This window comes from Cricetulus griseus, chromosome 2 (genome assembly GCF_003668045.3).
Source record: "Cricetulus griseus strain 17A/GY chromosome 2, alternate assembly CriGri-PICRH-1.0, whole genome shotgun sequence".
NCBI lineage: Eukaryota > Metazoa > Chordata > Mammalia > Rodentia > Cricetidae > Cricetulus > Cricetulus griseus.
Genome location: NC_048595.1, coordinates 368,134,465 through 368,162,290, shown reverse-complemented (window position 1 = coordinate 368,162,290; position 27,826 = coordinate 368,134,465). Strand labels below are relative to the sequence as shown.

At 50.3% G+C, this 27,826-nt stretch overlaps 1 protein-coding gene across 1 annotated transcript in view; it reads right to left on the bottom strand.

Annotated features, from left to right (window-relative positions):
• The window catches only part of LOC103161085 (lysophosphatidylcholine acyltransferase 1), a 50,595-nt gene extending 25,088 nt beyond the window's left edge, over window positions 1–25,507 (bottom strand). The window contains exons 1-3 of the mRNA XM_027400131.2: window positions 25,219–25,507; window positions 6,409–6,551; window positions 778–992 (exon numbers count right to left, since the gene is read on the bottom strand). Coding sequence (XP_027255932.1) covers window positions 778–992; window positions 6,409–6,551; window positions 25,219–25,353 — 493 coding nt within the window. The 5' untranslated portion in view covers window positions 25,354–25,507. The remainder of the gene's footprint in view (window positions 1–777; window positions 993–6,408; window positions 6,552–25,218) is intronic.
• Window positions 25,508–27,826: the final 2,319 nt, after the last annotated feature.

Genomic DNA, 27,826 nt, shown 5'->3' with positions numbered 1-27,826 from the left:
GACAGGGCGTGAAAAGCAACTGGATGTCAACGCTGTGTTCTCTCTGCGTCTCAACCCTAGACCCTGTAAACATGGCCTTTCAGACAAAAAAGTCTATGCAGATGAAATCGTGGATTTTTAAATGAGGACATCATGGATTATCCACTGGCATTGTTCTCAACTGAGACACACACAGATGAGGGACAGAGGAAAGCTGGTCATTTGACCAGTCAGGTAGCACAATCTCCCATGGAGCCTCTGGAGGGATCCCCCCTGCACACACTGTGACACCCCCTCACACACACTATGACACCCCCTCGCACACACTACAACCTCTCCCCTTGCACGCAGCACTATGACCTTGGACTTGTAGTTCCTAGAATGAGACAGAAAGACCTTGTGCTGCATCAGGGCACCTGGGATTTGTGATCCCATCAGCAGCCCCAAGACACTGCTGTTTCTGGTCTGTGGGAGTCACTGGTACTCAGGAGCAGGCTGCCCAGAAGCTCAAGAGGCCCTGAACCGCTCTGTGATACAAGAAACGCATGTCTACAAGACAGACCTCGGTGGGACAAGTATCTCTGCCCTTGACAGTACTGGAGGACATACATGTAGGTGCTGATAAATAAAACCTGCAAAAGCTCACCCTATGGGGGAATTACAATGACAAAAACAGAGCACAGCCAGGGCAGGTTGTATGTCAGCATACAGCCTGAAGGGACCTGTCACTGGGGTGGCTTACTCACTCCCAGGGTCTCACCCATCCCCAGGGGCTCATCCACTCAAGTGCTCACTCACTTCCCCAGATTGGGATGTCTCTGCTTTCCGCCTTCATTACAATGGAGGACATGGTCATGGTGACAGGGATGGCATCGAAGTAGGAGGAATGTGGTGCCAGTGTGAGGATAGCAGCCTCAGCAGGCAGGGCCTGCCGTCCCTTCACAGCCACTCGGTGGAAGCCGCCAGCAAACCACATGGTACGCATGATGGCCTTGAGCAGGAAATCCACAACCCTGTAAGAGATAGGCAACATCAGGTTCCTGCTCTACACAGGCATGCAGGGGGCATGGGGAAAATGAGCTGAGGCCTTGGCAGTAGGGCAGGGTTGAAGGCTACTGCAGCAACTGCCCTGAGAGGAGAGCTGGTGTGCTTGATTCTGGGACACCCGTAGCCAATGTTCTTCCACCTCATCTGACAGACAACCGAAGGGCTTTTCCCACCACACAGCATCCTTCAAGTGAACACAACTACTCAGCACTAACAGCGGCTCACACACCAAGGTCAAAGACACCCACACTTGAGATGTCAGCAGCTCATGTTAGCACTCAGTTGTGGATGAGCTATCAAAGCACGCAGGACACGTGCACGCTAATCAGCCGAGAGCAAGGGTGGTCCCCTGTCTGGTGAGCCTTCTAGACCTCCTTCTCATAGGCCACCCTGCCTTGGCGGCCGACCACGTGAATTAGTACAGCTATTGGAAGGACCTAGATGGACACAGATGTAGGTGAAAGAAAACTGGCCTAGGCCATCCATCTTGGTTTTCTATGATGTCCTTTTTTTTAAACATATAAGATCTCAGGCACTCAAACCTGGTATTTTCCTTTCTATTCACCCTCAACAAACCTCAGTCACCACTCAGACACCTCTCAGGATACCCCTGTAGTGACATGTAGTATGGGCAGCCCTGGGTGGAGCTTGGTCTCCAGAGGAGGCTTGCTGCAGAATGCACCAGGTGACCAAAAGACACAGGAAGAAAAAAAAAAAAAAAATGAGCTCAAAACCCTGTTCTTTGATTTTTCCCAAAGCGCTAACTTCCCCTGGAGGTTCTGTGAGAGGAGCCCCAGCAGATCTAAGTAGTGGCCAATCGCTGTTGGGTACAGAGCCCCTCGAGGAGTCACCTTGGAAAGACCTCTGCTTACTTGGAGGATCAGCAGCTGCTGTAGTTACAATGAGACACTGGGGAGCAGGCAGATTCAAGGTTCTATTTCTAAGGATGCTGTGACACAGGGGTGTGCACTTCTCAATGTCAGCTGGACACATCTAGATGGACTCACAACAAAAATGGACAAAAGTAAAATGCACAGCACCTGAGGAGGAGGAAGAGGATGAGGATGAGGGGTAAGTGAGGCTGTGAGGAGATTGGACTGGAACAGGCACCAGTTCTAGAAGGGCAAGAGGAAGAGGGGAGATGGAAAGTAAGTACCATCAACCCCCAGTCTTGTTGACAGCAATACCCTTCTCAGGGAAAGATGAGACAGCAGGAGGCGGAGTGAGTATGGGGAGGGGGTGGGAAAAGAGCTGAGCCAAATGGATGGCTCTTCCCCGTAAGCTTACCCATAGGGCTGGGTGCACCAGGCTGATGGTGTGAATGGAGACAGACCTTGTGGGCTCAGTGAAGGTGAAGACCCTCATGCGGCTGGTACTGTCACAGGGGCAAGGAGGACAGTGAGCTCTGGACAAGGCCGGCGGTCAAGTAAAGGCCTGGAAAGAAAGCTACAGGAACGTGAAGAAGAAGAGGGATGGAACATGAGCTCAACAGCTGCTCAGTGCTGAAGAAGACCTGGGGCTTTGGGCACAGGATGAAGAGAGGACTCCAAAGAGACGCAGTTTGCCTCCACACACAGGCGCATGAGCCCAAGACTGTAGACCTGAACCGTCTGGGAGGACACTACCTATTCAGCCAGCGAGAGAGCTGGGCAAGGGAGAGCAAGCTGGTTGTCAGTAGTTCATCAAGTCTGAGTTCCTCTTGCAAATTCTTTCTGGGAAGAGAACCTGACATTCCAGAAAGTCTTCAACAACAACAACAAAACAAAAGAGCAGACACTACATGACCTGGATACCACAGGAGGCAAGTACAACTCCACAGTGTGGCCTGCCTATGGGGCTTGGAGAACTGATGCTGAATTCGGGGTGGGGGGGGTGGCGCTTTGGCACTCTTTCTGTCACAAAAAAGAAACAGAGACATTCAAACGGCAAGACAGAAAAAACAAAACAAAACAAAACAAAAAACCAAAGGCTACAGTCCAAAAGCAAAGCAGAGAATGTGTGTAATTTAAAGACTTTAAATTATGGGTTGAGGCTGTGCTTCTTCAGACAGAGGAAGTCATATTTATACCCAGGATGTGGACTCCTCTCTGAGGGTAGGGGGTTAGATATTCATTCCTTCAGTCTCACAGTTAACACATTAACCTATTAACCCAGGACTGAGTCTCAAGGAGCCCTCAGGAACATGCCCTTCTCCAGTTGCCTGTGGCTGAGAGACCAGCAGCTGGAGGACCTTGACTGCTAGCTGCCTGGCCCACCCCTCGACTTGCTCTGGTGGGTAAGAACTAGTGTAGGGGTAAGTACTACCAAAAGGCAGCAGTATGATTTTCAAGACACTGTACTTTGAAAGTGACTTAAAATAAGCATTCTTTGTAAAACTGTGTCATTCACCGAAAGCCTGAGATTTTTAAGGATGTCTGAATGCCACTAACTTCATCCAGGAAAAAAAAAAAAAAGGTCGTCTTTAACATCAATCTGTTCACAACAGCTTTGCTGTGTGAACGTAACAGTCTGAGTCTGAATGAATCTGCTGTTGTAACTCAGCAGAACTTCAATGGCTCTGTAGCCAGTTATTTTAAACCCAGCTTTTTCCTAATTCTGTGCCACTATGTCTCCTTTCAGGGGGTCAGAAGCATCCTCGAGAGCCTAGGGCCACAAATCCACTCAGTTCCCACAGACACTGAATGAAGGTGTCCAGGGCTTCACCAGGCATAGCAAGCTCCATGCAGGTTCAGCATACATGTGTACACTACTGTACATATGATGCTTTCAACATACATGCACACGCTCATCTACATACACTCCAACCTACAAATACAACCATACAATCTCGTCTGTGTACACACACAGGTGCACATGTACACTCCTACACATATACTCACCAACATGCACTTACATGCACACGCCAACACGTGTACGCACCCTACGCACATGAACATTTCAACTTATGCACACCTGCATGCTCTTATCTACATGAACAGGTATATAGTACGACGGGCACATTCATATGTTCACACTTCAACGCTTACCTATACACACATACTCCAGCACCTACATGCGTACTCTCATCTTCATTCAAAAATGTATATTCCAACAGGTACACACACACTTTTACCTGTGGACACTCATACATGCACATACGTCAACAAATACAATAAACATACTCCAGTACCTACACACATATCCATACTCTCACCTAAATGCACTCTCTCTCTCTCTCTCTCTCTCTCTCTCTCTCTCTCTCTCTCTCTCTCTCTCTCACACACACACACACACACACACACACACGCACACATGCACACATGTGTGTGCATTCATACATGTACACGCTTCACATACACACACTCATATACATGCATGCACATACACCACTATAAACAATATATGTCCAGGCATAAGCACATTCCTCTCTCTCACACAGAATGACATGTACCCTGAGCTGACAAAGACATACCAAGCTCGAGGGAAACTGTGGCCATAAGAAATCTCAGCCTCCCACTCACTCACATGAAACAGTATTAGCACTGCATTTGTGCAGTGAAAGAAGGTGTGTGAACAGACTGAGTGACTTGGACACACAGAGACAGAGCTGTTGCAAACAGTCTTCTGTAGCCCTCTGTAGCTTGCTGAAGCCCATGGAGTGTGTACGCACATAAGAGAGTCCCAGGGGAGTGTGGAGGCTGGGAACACAACCCGAGTCACCCACTTTGAAGATGGTCCTGTTGCTCAGAGACTCTGAACTGGTGTGGGGAAGAATCGGGTCCTTGTGATGCCGGGGAGGCGGCATGTAAAGCAACAGCAAAGCTTTAAATCCGCCCAAGTCTGCTTCCCTGCGGAACTCCTGCACTTAGCCAAGCTCAAAGTTGGGATCTCGTTTGGCCTAGATTTGAAGTGCTTGGTTTTATTTCATACCAGTTTCATATGTTACGTTTTTATTATTTTTAAACCCTTTTAAAGGATGTCACAATAAAGCATGCTGTTCTAAGAGGATTAGGAAATCGCAGACAAATGAAGAACTGAGAGCAAGCAACAACCTCATGGACAGCCAGCCTCGCTCAACGCCCACACTGGGTGACGAACAGCATCTGATGGTGATCGACACCCAGAGAGATGAAATTTAGAAGATGAGGTTCCCCTCTTGCCTCTGTCCTGAACAAACATCCTGTGCATCACAATAAAAGAAAGGCTGGGAGGGTCCCGGTGAACACAGCCCGCAGAGCACCAGATAGTGACATTTTAGGCTTTGGAGCCACAGAGTCCCCTGCTCCCTGTGAAAGTCCCAGGGATGGCCATGTTCTAGGAAAAGGTTACTTGCACAGTAGCTAATCTGGCCTGTAGGCCTTTTTGCCACCATCTCCAGCAAGGATTTGTTTGTCTTTCTGAGCTGGCAAAGGGAGCTCTAGAGACAACAGCAGGGCATTCTTAGAGCACTGGCTAAGGTACCTGTGACAGGTGGAAAGACACAAGAAACACTCAGAAGTGTCTACAGCACTGGCTGTGTTCCCAACATATGCATCTCCAAACAGCTGAGGCTTATTCATATCTAATACTTCAAGGCAAGGGCCAGTTTGGGTCAAAGAGAGACTCAGCCTGCAGAGTGACAGTGTTCAACACTCAGGAAGCCTGGACGGGCTCAAGGTCCCCAGTAGGACAGCACTGTCTGGATCCAGCTAGTGAGAGCTTCAGCTTTTGTCAAGTCTGGTCAGAAAGTGGTATCAGATCACTAGACTTAAAAGAGAGCAGGCTTGTCGACTTTCAGTGATCCCAGGTGGGCAAGGTGTGTCAACTGTGACCTGCCACTCAAAAGGTAGAAGATATGTTCCCTTCCCTGATCACGGCACCCATTCTGTGGCGGTTGAGGCAGGGACCCGTGTCACTGTGGTGCTGGACCAACTCAGCCCAAGAGCTGTCCACTCAGAATACATTCCCCAACTCCCACCAGCAGACCCGGAGCTGGATGAGGGTGGCCTGGGAGCTCTGGTTTTAGTCTTCAGGCCATCAAGAGACAGAAGAGGTTCTAGAACACAGGAGGCCATGGTGGTGAAGGAAACTTTACACTCTGGGACATGGGTACAGCAGCTCTATGACCCATAGTGCCCTGAAGATGAAGCCTACAAAGACCAGAGGAAGAGACAGGTAGGGACAAGCTAGTTTCAAAGGAAGCATGACTGGTCCCTGGTGAACAGGTTCCAGTAATAAAGCAGGCTTAGAAAGGGAGAGACAGGTCCATACTGACTGAGCAGTTTAACATTGTGACCTCTCTCTCTCTCTCTCTCTCTCTCTCTCTCTCTCTCTTTCACACACACACACACACACACACACACACACACACACACACACACACACTCACACACTCACACACCGTTAGCCAAAAGAGCTACTTACTTCCTCCACAAGGCCATGGGCTGCTCTGGCTCCTTATCAGGCGGTCCCAGGGAGGCCACAAGCGCAAAGGGCCAGGCCAGCAGCATCATGAAAGCAGCGAACAGGAGCCGGATGGGAAACAGCGTCAACGTCATGAAAGCCACCTGGGAAGACAGGTGTTACTTTTTAAGCACTCCTGTTTGAGAACTGTTGGAGCTGCCTGCAGCCTGGGGTTCTGCAGAGCCAGGTCCCAGGTAGCCAGGACACTGCCATCACAGTTGCCCCCATCCTCCCACTCCTGACTAAAGACACTCAGGGGATATCTTGGGAACAACATGGCAGAGCTTGATTGGCACACTCATGATGGGGGATGTTATCTGTATATATGTTTCTCTTATTGATTGATGAATAAAACACTGATTGGCCAGTACAGGCAGGAAGATAGGCGGGGCTAGGAGATGAGGAGGATGCTGGGGGGAGAGAGGCCAGGAGATGCCATGCTGCCAAAGGAGTAATACGCCAGATTAGGGGTAAACCACATCCTTGTGGCAATACATAGATTAATATAAATGAGTTAATAATTAAGACAGAGCTAGCTAATAAGAAGCCTGCGCCATTGGTCAATAGTTTTATAATTAATATAGCGTCCTTGTGTTTATTTGGGGCTAAGTGGCTGTGGGACCAGGCAGGACAGAAACTTCCATTATCAAATGGCAACCAACGTTGGTCATGAACCCACGACCCTGAGATTAAGAGTCTAATGCTTGGGCTGGAGAGATGGCTCAGAGGTTAAGAGCACTGGCTGCTCTTCCAGAGGTCCTGAGTTCAATTCCCAGCAACCACATGGTGGTTCACAACCATCTATAATGAGATCTGGTGCCCTCTTCTGGCCTGCAGGCATACATGTAGGCAGAACACTGTATACATGATAAATAAATAAATCTTTAAAAAAAAAAAAAAAAAGAGTCTCATGCTCTACCAACTGAGCTATGGGACAGAAACCTCCATCATCACACTCAGTTCTACTCTGACTCTGACACTATTTCCCAGAGGAACTGGCACCCAAAGCTGGAGCCAGGCTTCCATGCCTTGCTCAACACATCATCATACCTTCCCAACTCTCCCTGAAATCATCAAGGTGGGGCTGGGGAGATATATCAGTCTGTAAAGTGCTTTCTGTAAGGAGCCAAGGACCCGAATTCAACCCCAGAACACAAGTAAGAAAAGCTAGGTGTGTTAGCACAATTGTAAAGTCCCAGCACTTGGGATTGCTGGGACTCTGGGGCTGGCTCACTGGCTGGCCAGCCTAGCCCACTTGGTGAGTTCCAGACCAGTAAGAAACCATGTCTCCAAACAAGGCAGATGGTGCTTAAGGAATCCCCATGTGAGACTGACCTCTGTGTTCGTTTGGCATGCACATGAGCAAATACACAAATTGCTAATGTGCACAGATAGTATATGTAGTCCTAAATACTATGGAGGCAGTGAGGGACCAGAGTGGAATCTCAAGACCAACCTTGGACAAGAGAGCAGAGGAATCAGGACAGCTCTCCAGCCAAGGCTAGGTTGGGCGGAAAGCAGAGCCCAAGGGAGGCATGGCTCACTAAGCACTGCTCACCTTAGGACAGTAGGAGGCTACAGGACCAGGTGGCTGCCTGTTGCCCTGCATTTGGAAGACATGTGGTGGGCAGTTTGGCTCTGTGGGGCAGAGCCAAATGCTGCATTAATGGAAGACATTTTTCATAGCCCCAGCAATCAGCGTGGACTTGTCACTGAGAATGAATCTATACTCACACCTTTTAAAGGTCCAAGAGTCACTTGTGGCCCAAGAGCAGGGCAGATCCAGGTACCAATGTCTACTCCAACACATAGTTCCTTCCCCAGGACAATGATTACATATAACATCTTAGTGTTGACTCTCTCTGTCCCACAGAAGCCTGCAGTGGGCTGTCAGTAGACATCTTTGGAGTAAGAACATCATTAACCACCTTGCCTGCATCTATTGGGACATAATACTGGTTCTTGGGCAACATGCTAAAGTGCTGTGGCCAGGGTTCCTCCAATGTCAGATTCTTGCTTGCAATGCTAGGAAGTAACATGCTGGAGCTCATGTTAGGGGTGCTGGAAGGCTACCTGTCAGGGCTCATGTTCAGGGTGCTGGGCTTGCTGGTGACTGATCTGGTTTTCAGGGGAGACACACCTATAATCTCCCCACTGACCCTGTGCTGTTTTAACTGCCACTCTGGCTAGCTGGCTGCAGCTTCCAAGTCTCTAGGACCCCAGCTTTTCAAACTCTGTTTTTCTCTGTGGAGATATTTTGTTCTGCTATAACAAATAAAGCTTGCTTAAAGATCAGAGTCCAGAGCTATAGAGACCAGGAAATGGTGATGGACACCTTTAATCCTAGCACTCAGGAGACAGAGGCAGATGGAACTCTGTGAGTTCAAAGCCACCATGGGCTACACGAGATTGAATCTGTTTAAAAGAGAAACAGAGCTCACACAAAGGTGATCCCAGCACTCGGGATCTCACCCCTTTAATCCCAGCATTAGGGAAGTGGAGACAGGAAGTGATATGGCTGGGTGGAGAGAGGAATATAAGGCAGAGGAGACAGGGGCAGAGAGGCAGTTTGAGGATTTGCAGAGACCGATACAGTCAGGAGCAGTCAGTCTGAGGACAGGATCGCCCCTTTGGTCTGAGCATTAGTAGCGGTAAGAACTCTCTAGTGACTGGCCACTCTGCTTCTCTGATCCTCCAGCTTTCATCCTGATAGCTGACTCTGAGTTTTTATCATTAAGAACAATTAAAATCCATGCTTCATTTCTCACTGGGTTAATCCTGTTTGTTCTCCATGAGGAGTTTTCCTAGAAGCCCTTAGCATGCGTCCCAACAATGCCAAACTTGAGAGCTGAAGAGGCAGCCTCTGCGGCACTGTTTCAACATACAGGGTGGGTGTGTGAGCTAGGGAGGAAGCCCCTTGCATCGGTGTGCTGCATAGGAGAGGGGAGCAGACAGTCCTCTGCAGTGCAGTGTGTGGGGGTGCATGAAGTCGGGGAGGCAGCTTGCTGTGGTGTTGTACAGCACACTGGGGAGGGTCGAGAGGCCTCAAGTGTCGGGATTAGCTTCCTCTGTACTCTGCCTCTATCTTCACCCAGTGCTGGATTTCTTGCTTTTGTCTGTATCCCAGGGAGCAGGGAACCCTCCCCCAGGTAAGCAAGGCAGGACTGATGGGTGACGGGGGGGGGGGGAGTCCTACTGTATAGATGTTCTCTTATTGGTAGATGAATAAAACACTGTGTGGCTAGTGCCCAATAGGGCAGCAAGACAGGCAGGTCTAAGAGATGAGGTGAATTCTGGGAAGTGTGGCCAGACAGACTCTCATTATGTTGCTGGAGGAGTAACACCATGTGGGGCATTACCGGGTAAGCCACAGCTTTGTGGCAATGCACAGACTGATAGAAATGGGTTAATAAGACAAAACTAGCCAATAAGAAGCCCTAGTCATTGACCAACAGATTTATAATTAATACAGCATCTGAGTGTTCATTTGGGGCTGATGTGGCTGTGGTACCCAGCTGGCAGAAAAGAATGCTCATAACAGATGAGGCCTGCCACAGTCCTTCTAGAACTTTCTAGAACCTACTACTGTACCCTCTGCTCATGTCTTCTGACTTCTCCACAGGCTACCATCTTCATGCAGACTCAGCCTAGCCACTGGTCCCTACTTCATCAGTGGCAAAGTGGTCTGAACAGACCAGGGGACCACAGCTATAGGAGAGGCCAAGGTTTCTAAGCCCCAGCAAAGGAAACAGCTAACCAGGAGACTATGACACCAGAGTAGCTGAATCTAGTGGTGACTGTGTGGAGTGTGGGAAGGAGAAGCTCTAGGCAGTCACAAGAAGCATTCTTAGAAAAGCAGGCTAGCCTGAAGAGCAACAGAGCGTCCGACAACTTTCCAGACACCTTGCCTTCCAGGTGTGGGCGGCCACCGCCAAGGCAGGGCCTGCCTCTCTACCAAAGCCGCAAGACACCTTTTCTTGCTGTAGCTTACGAAATCGAGAGCTCTGTCTACATCATGAGCAGTGTGTGCTAGTGAAATTCTGGGAGTGAGACAGGATTCCACTATCCACACCCATGAGGCCCAGTGCCATGCTGGATGCCATGCAGCGTGTATGGAAAGTCCAGCAGAGCTTTTACAAAATGTTACCAAAACTACATGCAGAAATGTCTGTCCACTACAGAAGTGAGGTAGCATGTGGCAGATTGGAAACAGGATCTGGCCAGGGAAGAGCTGGTCACGAGTATGAATGAAGGGACAGACAGGCTACGGGACAGATGAAAGAGGAGAGAGATGTGAGAGTAAAGGACTCAGCTATGCTGACAGGTGACAACTGAGCTGGACTCCAGGCTGCAACACCATGAAAATCCCATGGACACAGAAGGTGGAGCCCACAGATGCTGGGATCCACAGCCCCACCTTCCTAAGTCCCACTGTGGAGAGTGAAGACTCAACATCACTCTCAAAGGTGCCAGGCCAAGCAAACTATGTGGTTATCTTGCCCATGAGCCAGAAGTGAGTAATTGCAGCACAGTTCAGTAAGGAATTACACTGGCTCGGGGCTGTGTTAACTTCAATTGCCCTCTGAAGGTTGATAATAACAAACCAACCAATTAAGAGAAACACAGTCTAGATGGATAGGCATTGGTACACACACAGTCCATCACAGCACCACAGGACACAGTCTAAATTAGATTCTGAGGGACCCCTTGGGAGTTCTCATTCTGGCTCCTTAGAAAAATCAACCAAGGGTCACAGTCAGACACTTCCTGGAAGGCTGCTTAAAGACTCTCAGCTTTGTCCGGGACTTAGATATGGGCCAATCCAGGTTGATGGCCAAGGTCCCATTCTGTCCCTGCCCTAGGCAGGTACCACAATGACCCAGAGCTACTGGCAGAGGGTGTCCCTGCACTCTGGTGGTGGTCATTCTCTCTGCCTCATTGTCCAGTCTTTGGGCAAAGCCCCTTCCACACATTCACTCTCCAAAGTCCCAGAGCTTTGGCCATTTCCAGACTTGAGGGTCTCTTTCCGCCTACCAGGGATGTGCCAGTTCTAAGGGGCTACCATCCACCTGACAGGGCAACTTCTGTGACCCGTGAAGCAAAGCCTGGAAGATTCTAGGACAAGTGAGCACCCGGTACTTTATGCTACACGGGTCCATGCAGAAGGTGGTGCGGGCCTTGTATGCTCAGTGGGAATATGGGTAAATTCTGTACCCTGGGGGAAATGTGCTCCTCCATCGATCATGGAGACAGTCTGAGGCTGCCAACTTTATTGTTGCTGGTGGCAGCAGGGCTGGATGCCACCCCAGGGGCACCACTGGGGGACAGGTGAGCCTAGGTTCTCTGTGGGACAGCTGAGGGTGGAGCTTGGAGTTACACAAAGCACCAAGGACAGATCCGAGGCAACCAGCATAGGGACGGTGAAACAAACAGATGGTTCTGCATCTGCCTGGATGATGTCAGCATTTGGGGCAAACATAGCTATCGGTCACAGAGATGGCCACCTGGAGGAGTCCCTGACAGGTGTAGCAGTCTGGAGGACACAGATGGGGGTTCTATAACACAGCCAGCAACTTAGCTGGGACCACATCAAGGAACCAACCACAGCAATAAGCCAACATCCACGTATACTCAGCCCAAGTCAGGGCACGTAGAACTGTAAAATTAACCAACAGGGATCTAACCCTCACACTCAACCACCGGAGCACCTGGTGCCAGAGACCTGCTACAAGCTCCTGAGGTGATGGATCAGAAGCCGGCAGGTCTACATGTCACTTCCTCATCCAGAAAGTCAGGGAAGGAGCTAGGAGATTTGCTCAGGGATTGGATGGACTGGTATACAACATGAAGGGCTGCAGGGGACACGGAGAGCAGCCTGAGTGGAACACACAAAGAACTGCCCCAAACCCTTAACCACCCCAGAGGGAATGAGAAACTCCGGTAGGCCACCCTGAGTGGGAAACAGAGATGTGTCCTTACACCACAGGACCAGCCTGCCCGCCCACGGAATCCTAAGAAAATCTTACCAGGGAGGCAGTGTTGTACTTCAAACCATAGGGGGGAAAATTGAGGGGAAACTGGCCAGGGGGTGGAACAAGGTGACAGATCATCAGAGCCCAAGGCCAAGGTTCCGTGAGCAATAGGAGAAACCTCTTGGGGATACAACGGATATCAGGGCCTTCTCAGGATGCATATATCTCCGACACATGCTGGCTCTGACACAGGGACAGTACCACCGCAATGACATCACCCCAGACCTCCTGACACTCATGGTCACCAGCATGGTGGCTGAGTGTGCACTCCTTCCAGCTTCCTCTCTCTAGGGTATAGCTGTCCTGCCCCACAGGTCCTACCTGAGGGACACACAGCCACAGTTGTCTTTCTCTCTTACCAGTTCCTTCTGATTTTACCTATAAAAACAGATTCAGAATGCAGCCCAAGATGGACCTCTGGCTCTTGGGTTTGTGATGGCTAAGGTGGCCAAGGAGGGGGTAGAAATAAGGCTGCAAATGTCACATGTCCCTGGTCTGTATGACCTCAGGATGAGAAGTAACGGGGGAAACATTAAGTACCAAGTGACAGGAGTCAGAAGCAGGAGCCTAACCAGAGCCCTGATGTAAGCAACGTCATTCCTAAAAGGACTTGCTTGAGTTTAAAAGGGAAGGCAGATGATATGGTCCCTGTGTGTTCCAAAAAGATATCTTGGTAGGCTGATAGTCAATGAGACTCTGAAGATATAGCAATGAACTTCCCAAATGGCTTAGAGATGAGAGGTAAAAACTACAGGGATGCCTCCAGGGCACTGAGACACCTGGGAAAATTAGCCCTGGGGTCAACTGTGAGCCAACACCCCAAACCAGGAACTAACAACCAATATGTGGAGCAGTACAACCATTGAAACCTACCTACAAGAGAGCCACTGCCCCAAACCACACAAGAAAGACGCACGCAGTTTAACTTACACTTTCCTTTTAGAGTACATGCAGGCTTTAAAAAGCACTATGAATCCCACACATATCCCTCAGCTGGAACCCCAAGGCACATTTGCTGAAGCCCACAGCCCCACAAGGCCACCCAGAGCCCCAGGTGACTTCAACTAGATCCAGACCATACAGAAGCAAATAAGGAGACTAGCCAACAGGCACCCCATGCCTTATGTAGCCTTGATACTTTAATGAGGTCCAGGGTGACTCTGTTCCGACTGAACACGGCTCTGAGGCAGGGAGCTTTCAACAGCCACACTCAGAACCGAGGCTCGTGGCCACACAGAGAGTAGAAGGGGACAAGAACACGTCTTCCGCTGCTGCAGGCAGTTTTATCTTTTCACAAACAGCTCTATCAAACAGGTTTGTCTGACCAATCCCACAGCACCTGCCCACTGCTCAGTATCCTGCACACCCCAGAGGCTCAAGATGAGGCCTGACACAGGGTGCAGGAGGCAGATGAACAACAGCTTCAACAGTGCAGTACTATCTGCTGGATGCTGTGTGTCCTCTGTGACTCGCCCACTTGTCTACATCTTTTGCCCATATGTACACTGTGTTCATTCCTCGCTGACATGTTAGTGCCCCTGTCATGATGGCCTTAGATCCCAACTGTATATCGGGCCGAAGTATTCAGATGTTCATGCACAGCGAGCGGCCACGTCTCCACCAGAACTCTCCTCAGAGAGGCTGTGCCTATGGCTATTTATAAGAGCTTCTTAGTTCTCCCACTCAAATCTAAAATTAAATATAGCTTTTCTAAGACAGAGCTATTTTTCCTTCCAAACCTTCAGTCCCAACTCCCCAGGTCTACGCCAGGTCCACCCAAGGGCTGTCTAGTGAAGTCTCAGCCTTTCTTGGTGCAGATGTGAGCCTGTCTTTGGGGGAAACACTCAAAACTCACAGACTCACCTTAAGAACCACATGGGCAATTAGGAGTGATTTTCCTAGAGGGCTGTCCCTGCCACACACCATTGCTATATAGTCCTCACAGCCACTTTGATCAGTCTCAGCGCACAGTGTGGAAATGAGGAGTGCTTACTACTAACCTGGGGCAGACAGCTCTCAGCAACCTTTGTGGGTCTGGTGGGAAGATCCCAGAAGCTGTTTTGTCAGCTGGATCCCCCCCACCTCCAATTCAGGCCTGTGTACAGTTCCTCATTGATAGAGATGGCACTGTTGGGGAGAGCATCCTTGGGGTAGTACCAGAACACCCTGGCATTTGCCCTAGATCCTGGTGAAACTGGTGTGTGACCACGGAAGGCTGCAGGCTAAGTAAGACCACAGAAGGGCACACTGCACATGTGGATTTGAGAGGGATAGCTCCCTTGTCTCAGGTACAGTCCTGTTTTTCCCCATCACAACCACATATGGTTGATGTCTTTGCAAACGATGACACAGGTTGGGAACACATCTCTCTCGCTGGAGATACCCTATGAGCAAGAAAACCCCAGGCCCCGAGAGGGCTCTGGAAACCCCTGACTTAACAAATAAGGACCTGGGAGGTCACGCTGGTTACCCGCTCAGGTCTCCACAGGCCATTTCGTATGTAGTACTACCACTTGGCTATTCCCTGCTAACAGCTGTGCCTCTATAGGCAGGTGCTGGGACTTGTGCCCACTGGGTACCTGTCCATCCCTCTAGTTCAGCAAGTCCCACAGCACAGGTCCTGACACCACATGGTTATGTCTCCTTATGTGATAGGTGGGGTGCTGGGTAACCTGCACCCCGTGCAAACCCCATACACAGCAATGTAGGCTGGCTGTGTAGCTGTCTATCTCAGCCATGGAGTGCCAAGACCTGGCCCTAACATCTGTGCAGTCAGAGGAAAAGCTACACCATCACACAGAGCAGCCTTTGGCAGAAAAGAAGCAAGGCACTGACACATAGGGTGGGGACAGGGGCGGGGGTGGGGGGGTAAACTGCAGGCCTGGGAACCCTGAAGAACATGCTCAGTTAGAGACACTGAAGGGCCAGAGAATATGTGAGTTCAGGATAAGTTTAGAAGTAACACCCTAAGCACACCCAGGCTGTGGCCACCTCACTCTAAGATTTAGAGATTACCACACTGGAAGCTGTTACCCTCCCTTATGGCAGGGGGTTAGGGGAGGATTCCCCTGAGGCCAGAGGGTAAAATAGACAATGCCAAGAGAGGGTTCTGGATAGGCCTTAGCTAGTCAAGACCTTTCTATCTCTACTCTTTAGCCTCATCACATAGGCCTCTGGGCTCCGAGAGCCCTATAGCCCTGTGCTCAAGGTGAAGAACATGCGCAGCCCTTAGAAAGGCCCAGCTTTCATCAGCTCTGTGGCTTGTAGATACAGACTCCTAGACACCCTCCCTCTGGCCCTACTGTAATGTCTTCTCCCAGCCAGGAGCCTGTGGACTAGCCACTTAACCAGCCTCTGCCCCACATGCTATCTGGCACAGAACCCCATTGCAGGCAGATCCCTGTACTAATACATGGGTGATGTGACTAAACAGAGAGGCATATAATAGAAAAGTCATCTTGTCACTCAGCAGACGCATCTCAACACCTGTGATGTCTAAGTCTACTTGATGCAACTGAGAACTGCATAAACCAAGATCCTGTCTGCACTGCTGGGCATGTGCTGGAGGGTGTGGCACGAGGCTGAGGGTATATAGGGAGCACATGCTCTAAGAGGCCTCTGCAGTGACTACAGGACTACAGTGACTACAGGACAGAAGGACTGGAGAAAATGGGCAGAAGACAGTGTCCCACACAAGAGACAGTGTTGGTGGAGTTTCTCTTGTCCCTCCAGGTCCCGCCAAACCTTCTCAGCCCCAAACAAGCACACAGACACTATATTAATTACAAAACTTTTGGCCGATGGCTAGAGCTTCTTACTGGGTAGCTCTCTTCACTATTATCCCATAACTACTAATCTATGTATTTCTACATGGCCTTATCTTACCAGAGAATGCCTAGCAAATCCTATCTTCCCAGTCTCTACATGGCATCTCTTGCGGTCTCTCTCTCTGCCTACCTTTCCCAGAATTCTCCCCTTCTCCTAGTCACATCTATCTCCCTGCCTCTATTGTCCAAACAGTGTTTTATTCATCAACCAAGGGAAGGACATTCCCCCATCAGGGCAGAAAGGACAGAGCTCTTTGGTGGGAAGGTCCAGGCTGAACAGCACACATGGGTACCCAGGTCAATGTTTATTCTGACTCAGGAACAACCTGGCAGGCATGGTGGGAACCTCTCCTCTGGCCTCAGAGGTCTCCCAGGGCTGCTTTTCCCACTCTCCCTACTACACACACAATTATCAACATAAGTCCTCTCCTTGTGTGTGAGATGGTGGTGGCAGGGGGTGGCTGTGTCCCTCTGATCCCCCTAGCTCTGCTCTAACAGTCTTGTAGATCTTGTAGCACTGCAATGTCACAGACTGCAGCTGGGATCCTGTCAGGGTGGCCTGCCTGGGCTCTGTCGAAACAGAAACTCCTGAAGACTTACATTTGGGGGCTGTATGCACTGTCTTCTAAGAATGAGACTCAAAACCAGAAACTGGTTCTAAATCCCTCTCCAGAGCTGCAGGGAATCAGTGGCAGGTGACCTACTTTAGGGAGCACTGGGGGGCAGGACTCCCCATAATTACAGTCCTTCAAAAGGGAGTTTTCCAGGCACTCATCTCAGCACCACGAGTATAAACAGCCCAAGGCTACCAGGAACAGGTGGAACTGAGATGGGAGCCCTGCCAACAGCTTCCCGGGGCCTGTGACTCTGGAGGAGGCTCCAGCTTCTTATAGGTGAACACTCCAGTCTCGGGAGACCAGAGAGAGCCTAAGTTAAGCAATCTGCTTCTACTGGCTCCCACCGATCCTAACCCTGCCCCTGTTCGCTGAGGGTGGGGGCTCCAAGAAGAAGAGGTACTTCAAGTGTCAGTTGGCAGAGAAGTGCCTACATATCAGCATGCTGTTCCTTCATCAAGTCTTTCCTGGAAGTGTCCAGGACATAGGGATACCAGCCAGATAGGGCGCAGGATAAACCATGCTCTCCTCAACCTAAGCACTATGTTCACATTCTAACTCTAATATTGAGATACAGGGGTAAGTCTGCAGCAATGTGTTCTCTAGGTCAGTGGTCATGGGGGCTGGAACCCATGAATATCAGACAACACAGGGGAGGGGACCCCTGCACGAGCATTAACAGTAGAGGTCCTGTGGCGTCTGCACCACAACTAAGTCTAATGGAACCTCCACTTGTGGGGTCTGCACCATGACTAAGTATCAGGCAAAATCCTGGAGATTTAATTAAAAACTGAGCCATCCAGGCACTAGTGATATGAGAGTGTGTGTATATCTGCCTTTATTCCAGGCAGGGAACAGCCTTATATGCAGGCTTACAGCACAGTGGCAAAACCCCGGGTGTAAGAGCTCGTATTTTTGATGCAAGCGGGGTAAGGCCTGGGCTGTAATCCAGGACTAGAAAACAGGATGCACCTGTGGTTATCAACTCACAGAGACCCTGTGGGGGCTGGGGCCCAACATCTCCCAACATCTCTCCTAACAGGTCTACCATGCAGTGGGACAGACAGGACTGAGAGCTGTATAGGGACTCAACTCTGGTCCCATCTTCCTTGGGGAACCAGGACTCAGCTGAGGCCAGGAGAAAGACCCACCCCAATCTATAGCTGTCTCAAAGACCCAATGTTTGTGCTGAGCAATGGAGTCATGAGATTCAAGCCCCAGAGAATTCCAGCTGCTTTCACTGTTCAGCAGGAAGGTTATTTGGAAAGGAGGCGGCTTACATGCTCTGTGGCTTATACAACCTCTTTGGTTGGGCACCCCTCCCCCTAGCACACTCTGAGCTCCCTGATGGAAAAGACCACAAATACCATATGGACATCTTATTTGTTTTAGCTGGTGAGGGAAGGAGGTGTACTGGGACTGTCTCTGGGCTTCTATTGCTGTGAAGAGACACCATGACCACGGAAACTCTTATAAAGGAAAACATTTAATTGGGGCTGGCTTACAGTTTCAGAAGTTGGTTTAGTCCATTATTGTCACGGCAAGAAGCATGGCAGCATGCAGGCAGACATGGTATTGGAGAAGGAGCTGAGAGCTCTACATCTTGATCCACAGGCAACAGAGGGAGACTGTGTATCACACTGGGCATAGCTTGAGCATCTAAGACCTCAAAGCCCACCTCCGCGGTGGGAAGTCCTGCCTCTGATGCTCCCTAAGGTAGGTCAACCGCCACTGAGTCCCTGCAGCTCTGGAGAGGGATTTAGGACCAGCTTCTGTTTTTGAGTCTCATTATTTGAAGACAGTGCATACAGCCCCCAAATGTAAACCTTCAGGACTTTCGGCAGAGCCCTTGGGTGGCAGGCCACTCCAGCTGCAGCCGCATCTCCTAACAGTGCCACTTCCTGTGGCTCAGACATTCAAATACATGAGTCTATAGGAGTCATTCCTATTCAAACCACCACAGGGACTCCCTCTGAAGGATGGGAGTTGACTTGGATAAACCCACGCCTCTAGAGGGAAGGTTCCCACTCACTGACTAGTGGAGTTATACAGTCTCAGGCTGCTGGCCAGAATGAAGAGGTCTATGAAGAGAAGGGGAGGATGAAGTCAGTTTGGGAGCGGGCTGGGCTTTGGGGAACTTCTGAGGTCATATGAGAAAGTCAAAGAACAAGTGGCAGGACATTTGGCAAAGTAACCAAGGACTCCTTCCTGTAGGTGACAGACGTCCTGTTGGACAGGTGGCCCTGGAGTTTGATCTGTCCATAGCAATTGTCCCCTTACAGGATAACTAAGCGGCAAAAAGACCCTCAGCGACTCTGAAAGTGTAGCACTTGCTATCTGACACAAGCCCACAGGCATTGATCTCTGCACAGGCCAGCACAAGCTCTCCTCTCCACCGCATGGCCAGGAGCCAGTCCTTGCCCTCTCAGACTTTAGGTCAGTCCAGCTCGATGTCTACTTGGGTAGTTAAAAAACTGTGTTTTTAAAAAGCCTGTAGATGACAAATAATTTCTTAGGGAAAATAAGTCATTCTTCTGACTGTACAGCCAACACAACTGAACAGTAACGCGTTGATTCAGGGAAGGAGCTGTCCCCAACATAAATGGCCCACCCCAGTGGCATGTCCCAGGTAAAACCACGGCTAGTACCTCTACCCATGGCCCATGCAGCATGCTGAAGGGCTTCCACATGGAAAAAGCCCAGGAACACACGAGTTAGGTTTAACTCACTAGAAAATTGCCATGGTGATACAATAAAGCACCCTATTATTGGAGCCCATGAACACCCGCCTCCCCAACACTGGGCACTTCCCTCTGGACTCATTTCCACATCTAGACTACAGGCTTGAGGAACAAGAGAGACATCAGGAATTCCAGCCAGGAGTGGTAAGGATACTCTAACATACTGCAGTAGACACACAAGGACTGAGCGTTGAGCAACTGCAGCCCTGGTCATCTGGTCTGACTGCACTTTCCCTAGGTTATGTCCAATGAAACTAGACTATGGATCGGGCCTGTGTTAGGTAGGTCATCCTGGATCCTTGGCTCAGGCAAGCTGGAATGCGGCTTCGAGAGACAGAAGTTGATGAAAGATTTGCCTCACCATAGGCCCGGGGAAGGAAGTTCGGGGAATCCTCTCAAACATTGCAGGGGAGTAGGTGGGTACTCTGCTATTTTGGGGGAAATGGAAGCAGCGAACACACAGGTGCCTGATAAGGCCAGCAGGTGGGCTCCAAGCCTGGGGTCTGCAGCTGGGTCCAGACGGCCACCATTTAAGGCACACAGTTGCCATTGTTTAAAAACAAGAAATACTGGCTAGGGAGATGGCTCACTGATGAAGCTGCTTGCCACTCAAGTGTGAGGAACAGAGTTTGGGATTCCCTGAATCCAAGAAAATCCCCAGTGGAGTGTAGCAGCTCACCTTTAACTGTAGCCTCGTAAAGCAGAGATGGGATCGTCAAAGCAAGCTCACTTGCCAAACTGACCATATAATTGCTGAGATCCGGGTGTGATTAAGAAACCCTGCTTCATTGAACGAGATGGAAGAGCCATTGAAAATGATTCCCAAGATCATCCTTGGGTCCTCATATGCATGAGCCCCCACATGCTCACACCCGACACAAGTAAACATGAATGCACACATGAAAAGTGAAAAAAAGAAAAAAAGTTGAGAAATAGGTAATTCAATTGCACACACACAAAAAAATATAGTGTATCAATGGTGACAATAAAGACTGAGGTTGCCACAAGGGGATATGTACAGGAGAGCTGCCTCCAGGAGCAGCATGCAAACAGCCTGAAGCTCCATAACCATACTGCAAGTTCCCAGCTGCCATGTGCACCACCCTATGGAGATCGCCTATAGTGCCTGACTTCATGAAACTGGCACAGGCCTACTGGTGGCTGACCTAGGGTCCCCAGGAACCACAGCTTCCCTTAAAATTCAATACTCTTAAGCGCATTTCATAGGTTAGGTATAGGTCACTGCTACTTCTATGGAAGAAAAAAAAAAGAAAGAAAAAGAAAAAGGCTTACATAGGAAAGGGCTGGAGTTACAGCTGAAAAAGAACACAAGGTAAGAAACCAGCCAGTGGCTCCTCCTGGCACACTAGCATCCAAGCAACTGCAGAGGAAGCTGTGACACCAGCTGAATCCAGCAAGGAACCAGGTCCTGGACACTGTGCAGAGGGTAGGTCTTGACATCACTCTCTTGAGACCAGCCCCAGGCAAAAGGCCAGAATTATATTTATACCTTCAAAGGTGTGTGCTCTGCTGGACTCTGCTGGGAACTGTGACCAGGGTCATGGTGAGAGGAAGCTCTCCAGTGTCAGCTCCCATCTGTGCTGTGGAAGGTGACGCTCTACCTAGGCCTTAGTTGGGGACCAGGCTCTGTGTGTGTGTGTGTGCAGAAAAGTGCAGAGCACAGTCAACAGCAGGACAAAAGCCAGCTGCCACTCACTGCTAACACTAAGGGGCTGCAGAAGTGAAGCACAGAGTTAAAAAGTAAAACAAAAAACAGGACTGGGGTTGGGCAGATGGCCCAACTGGTAATGTGCTTGCTACATAAGCATGAAGATCTGTATTCAATCCCAGCACCCACATAAAAGCCTGTGGTGGCAGTGAGTGTCTGTAACCCCAGTGCTGGGGAGACGGAAAAGAAAATCTCTAGCCAATCGGTCATGTGAAGTGGTGAATAAACTCCAGTAAGGGACCGTATCTCAAAACGTAAAGTGAAGGCTGATAAAAACATTCGAATGTCAACCTCTGGCCTCGTGTATGTGTGCACACCACACACACACACACACACACACACACACACACACACACACACACACACACACACACGCAAGCACCAAATCAGCGAGGACAACAGCAAAGATATCTGCTGTCCCTTATAAACCAACATTTGCACAAGGACATTCAAATGAGTTCGTCTAATAACACTGGGTTAAAACAGGCTTCATGCCTTAACTACTGCACAGATTCGTGCTTTCCAGTCGGCTAAGAAACAAAAGTGTACATTTACATGTAAAGTACCTACATACAAATAAAACACTCATGCTGCTAAAAGTCCAAATTCTAAAACGCAATAAAAGTGAAAGTTAGGTCTTTCCCTGGACTATGCCTTCCCACTCTTTAGTTACCACCTTCTAGAACATTAGAAAGACTACAGATGAAGGCTCCCTGTAAGGGCAGGCAGACGTCTTCACTAAGGTACCACACTATTGTGAGACAGGGACACTTCAGTCTTCATCCGTGACGCAGGAACTCAGGCTGGCCTTCCACCTGCCTCTAGGCCTTAGAGTCTAGGGGCTGTAGCTCACAGCGACCGAATGCCAGACACAGGGAAACAACTTTGGGTCTTCTAGAGGCACACAGGCAGCAACAGATGCAATGTTGCAGATAGTATGCATCCCAAACCTAACATCAGCTCCAGCCATTCTTGGAAGGGCTAAGCACTGTGCAGCCAAGCCAGCTACGCTAGTTTCTCTCCTCTCCTCTCCTCCTATAAATCTTCCCTGTCCAGCACTCTCCCCGTGTTTGTTGTCCATAAGCCTGTAGAACACCTGCACCTCCACACAGCATGGTGGGGTGCAACAAGATCTTTTAAATATGAGTGCCCCTCATTAAGTTTCGTGCAGTGTCCAGTGGGTGGCACCTCCCTGTACCCATATGCCTGGGGCCTGGAGACTAAATACAAAACGCCAGCCATCTGCAGGAGTGGCAGGATGTGTGCTGTCAGGACTTTGCTCTGGCATCACCATTCCTATTGGAGCCAGGCCACAGTGACAGTCCAGCTGTGCTTTGCCTTAACTCAGACACCAGAAGAAAAGCCTGCCAGAAGAGACTTCCAGTGTTTAGGCAAATTCCACTCAGGGATCCGAAGTTAGGGCAGAACTTGTCAGATACCTGACCTCACCATCACCTTCTCTGGAATGGACTTGGTTGGTGGGGCTGCAGCTGCCTCTGAACCTGCACTAAACTAGGACTGGCTCCAGTAGAAAGTGACTCTGCTGTCCAGGAAGTAAACTCAGATCTAGTTAAATTTCAAAACCGGGAAAACCCATCAGAGCTGGGACGGGAAATGGTTGTACCAGAGTCCATGGGGAGTTACCCCAAAAACCCTGTGACAGAAAACCGCTTCATGGCTTCAAAAATAACAAACTGTGAAGAACTTTAGCTGACAGCACAAGACCTTCTGAAACCTGCCCTTCATCTGTATACTTGCTGCGACAGAAAGCGGCAAGTACTTCAGACCCCAGTGTGCAGATCTTAGCCTGTTATTTTCTGTCCACTAAATGCTTAAGCTGCTTGCTAAATCTGTAGTTAAGTGACAGATGGGCTGCTGGGGGCTGAGGTGGCCTGTGTGTCCTTAATCCAAAGCTACACAGTAACCCCTCCCAGGGCAGTTTAGAACCACTTGGAGTAGGAAGTTTCTGAGCTTCAGACTTTTTAAAGGGACCTCCTCCTTAAGGGGAAGCAGAATTCTTTTGCTTGACAGAAAACTTTTCAATAAAGTCTTCCATAAAGGCAAAGACTCTGCAAAGCACAGCTCAGGGGATGTGTAACAGGGAATTCTGAGGACATTTACCAACAGGCTACAGACACCCAAGCAGTTGCACATACCAAAGTTCTGGGCAGGACCTCAAGGGCACATGTTTTGGGCAACAAAGACCTGGCTCTAGAATCATCAGACTAAGTGGGTTAAGGTTGTGGCAAGGATTGATGCATAAAGAGTGGGGAGCTAGCTTTCTGAGAGGAAGAAGCTTCATGCACACTGAGTAGAGACGGGAGGGGGAGAGGAACATAAAGTATGAGGTGGAGGCAACACGACAGTGAGGCAGACCAGATTAGGATGGTGGTGGGAACCTACCAAGACAGGGTAGAGGGAGGCTAAGAAGGCTAGGAGTGGAAAGAATTACTAGGGATGGGTTGTTTAAGGTGGCAGCAGGGTAACCAGGCTGGAATGGAGTAGGGTGAACCAGCATGGACTTGGCCAGGGAGGAGCCCCAAAATCCACAAGAAGGTGTCAGGGCTCCCTTGGAGGATTATCTCTGGAAGGTTTTCAAGCAGCAGATCCAGGAGGAAGAAGGAAGACTGTGAAGAGAGTTGTAGGGTAGGAGGTTGTGGCATGAAACAGAGGGATAATTAGACTCAGGGATGACTGCTCCCTAAGCCTTCCTGCTGGTCACAACCCCAGGCAGTAGGGAAAGCAGCAGAGGCTCCAGGCAGAGTTCCACAGGCAGCTGCCTTGTCTCCTATCTGTCTGGCTCCAGATACAAGCAGGGAAGGGGATAAGACCTGGGGCCCGATATGAAGCAATTTTTCCTTACCCCTCTCCGTGTTCAAATGTCGACCATCATGTTCCCACAGACGATAGCCAACCCCATTTAGAGGCTTTGAGAAGAAGCCGGTGCCTGGGAAAGTGACAACTTCAACGGACTTCACAAACTTCACCTTAATACTACGTCTGATAAATTACACATCTAAAAACACCACCTCCTCTCAGAGTTGGTTCTTCATAGCTAGAAATACTACTCTGCCCATAAACCACAGGCCACGGAAGTCTGAAACCGTGAACTCTACCCAATACTCAAAGAAAGGCCCCCACAGTGACCACAGCACCACAGACCTGGTCCCAGAGTAGGAGAGGTTCCGCGTGCCAGGTCTCACAGTGAGAGCCACAGGAACAGATGGTAACTGTGCCTGGATCCAGGTTCCCACCAATAAACCGCAGCACACCGGTTTCCTCTCACGTGGGAACTAGGTTGTATAAAGTTGATTCAGAGCACAATCACCCCAGGGAGCGTCGCTAACAGCCGAAATAGTGTACTCAACACAGGAAACAATCTGCAAACATGGATGTGGAAATCCTCCCGCCGGGTTATGCCAGGGGGTTCACACGTCCGCTGCTGCTCCAGATGACCATCCAGGTTCCGGCACTAGGCCACCAAAACACAGTCGGCCTCCTAGCTGAGCGGAGGCTCTCGAAAGGGGCTGCTAGATACGAGGGACACCCCCACCCCGCCCACCACCAGGCCTCCTGCTGGCGGGAACCCGCGCCAGGCCGGGATGAGGTTGTGGGGCCCAAGGGATGGAGTGCAAGGTCCCGCGCCGAAACCAAAGAGGGTGTAAGTCAGCTTGCGCGCAGGCGGCGGGAACCGGGACCCTGGCGCGGGCTGGAAGGGTGCTGCAGGGGAGGGGCGCGGCTCTCCAAGGACCGGGCGGCGCCCAGCCCCTCCCCACCGCATCCCGGGCGCATCCTGGGCAGAGTACAGCAGCGCTGCGGAGAACCCACCTGGGCCTTCTGCAGGGCGCTCAGCCGCAGTTCGTGCACGAAGGGGTTCCGCCCCGGGGGCGCTAGCCTCCGCGCGTCGCCTGCCCCTGAGCTGGAGGAGGGGGCGGCCCGCGGCCCGCGGCCCCGCAGCCTCATGGCGGCTCGCGCCTGGGAACCGAGTGGTGCAGATGGAGCACAGCCGACGGAGCTCAGCGGAGCGGAACAGAGCCGAGCGCAGAGGAGCAGAACGCGGCAGAGGTAGCAGAGCGCGCGGGAGAGGGCCGAGGATGCGCGGCCGCCCGGAGGCGCAGGCGCGGGAGGGGCAGCGTGACGTGGGTGGGGCCAACGGGACGCCCCGCCCCGCCCCGCCCGCTCTGGACTATGATTGCGCCTGCGCAGCTCGAGGCGCTTGGACCTTCCTAGAACCCGGAGGAAACCTATGGTTTCCAATGAGTGGGGACACCCTGAGATTTAGGCCGCAGAAACGACGCTTGTGGGCGCAGCGGCCGCTGAGGATCCCACTGACGCAGCTGAGGCAGCCTACGCCGGCACCTGCGACCCTGGAAGGAGGTTCTTGGAACCACCCAGGTCTGCGCCATGCCCGCTTCTCCGCGCAGTACTGTCCTCGCAGGCAGCTTTCTTCCCCTAACCATTGTAATCCATCAGTGGCCATCCTGGATTAAAGGAATGCGTTAGGGGACCCAAATTTGTGTTACCCTGTTAACTAGGGCTCAAAATAGCCTTCCTGTTAAAATGTATACATTTGACTCACTGAATGCCTTTTGTAGTTTGTATCACTGTTTTTAACTAGGACACAAAATAGCTTTCCCGTCAAAATGTACACATTTGAAAAACTCAAAAATGTCTTTTGTAGCAATACTAGGTGTATTTATTTGTGTATCATAGAACCGTCAACAAGCAGGTGGTGGGAGACTTGAGGGTCCAGTCAATCACCAGACTGGAAGAAGGAGCCAAGTTCTGCAGAATTCCAGGCCCCCCTTAGCTTCCTGTCTCACCTCCCCCAAAGCCCTGTGTTCCTGTGGACACCAGAGCTCCCAGACCTGTTCATAGAAGCCTGTTCATGGAGTGACCAGAACCTCTGATAACTGCTGACAATTGGGGCCGTGCTGAGCCCTGTTCTGTGTTTTGAGCAGTCGCAGGTCCTGTCACTTCAAAGCTTCATCTTGTATTCCACACCCGACTACCCCTTGAGACTCCCTTTGTCTATGCTGTAAGGTGAGCCTTGCAGCATTAGTACACACAGCTTTTCCTCTGGCCTGAGAAGCCTGTGGAAGGACTTACGGATTGTGAACAGCCCTAATATTCTGTTGTGTTGCCCTGTGGCCCAGCTATGAGCATTCTGCTGACCCTAGCTTTTAATTCCCATTTGCTCCCATCTTAGACATAAGAGTGCAGTAACCAAGGATCTGCAGCAACTTGTCAAGAAAACCCAGGACACAGAGGCCCGTTTGCATATAGACCTTTACCCCAAGTAAGACAGGCTGTTCAGGTGCCACCTGAAGTCTACAGGCAGAGACCTGAGGGGGTTCTTGGTCAGGATTTCTGTAGCCTCAAAGCTGGGTCTCAGAGAGTTGTGGACATCTTGTGTAGGTGTGTTAACCCAGGTCTTCCAGTCACAGAGGACAGGATGGAGTCATATATACTTGATATAAGCCCGGTGTGCTGGTACATCATTGTTGCTCAAGCGAGGAGGTTGAGGCAAGAGCACTGCAAATTCCAGGCCAGCCTGGATTAGGTAAGGAGACCTTGTCTCAAAAAGCAAAATACCAACACACACACACAAATTTGTTCTTGGCAGTGTGTAAGAGAAATGCCTACAGAGATGAGCAGACATCCAATTAAAGCTCTTGGCTTGGGGATCTGTTAGAGTATGTTGTGGACTGAGTTGTGTTCCCCCAAGTCCTACTATGCAGCACCTATGGAGGTAACTTTATGTGGAAAGTCTCTTGCAGATGATCAAGAAGAATCTAATAGGTTGGCAGGACCTATCCAGTATTACTGACTGCCCTTATAAATGGGGGTTTTGAACAAGGATACAAGTGCAGGAGGGGATGCATGTGAGACCAGAGTTTTGCTGATATAGGCTACTCAGCCACTTGAAGCTGGAGAGAGCTGGGAGGGGCCTCCATTAGGGATATCAGGGAGAATTGCCTCTACCTGGATCTTAAACTTCTATCTTTCTGGGCTGTGAGAAGATACAGCTGTTTCTTCATCCCAGTTTGTAGTCATTCATTCACACCCCCAGGATGTTCACAGTACAGTATGAATACCTGAAAGGAATGTGGTGAGAGGGGCACTGTCCCAGCCCCACAATCTAAGCAGAGTGACTAGGCCAGGCAGGATCAGTGTTCGAGTCCCAGGAGAGGACTTGCCTTAACTACCTGCCCTGCTCTGCCTTTGTGTAGGCCCTGTGAGAAGCATGGCCAGGTGGAAACCCACTATGGATCCTTGGGTCCTGATGCATGTTTGGAGGAGGCTGGGGGAAGGAAACGGTTTGTTTAGATCATGTTTTGAGACACAAAGGCAGGAAAGTGGCTGTCAAGGGAAGACAGTCCTGTTCACAGATCAACGCACATCAGAGGCTAGGTGGGAAGTCCCCTGTCTTAGT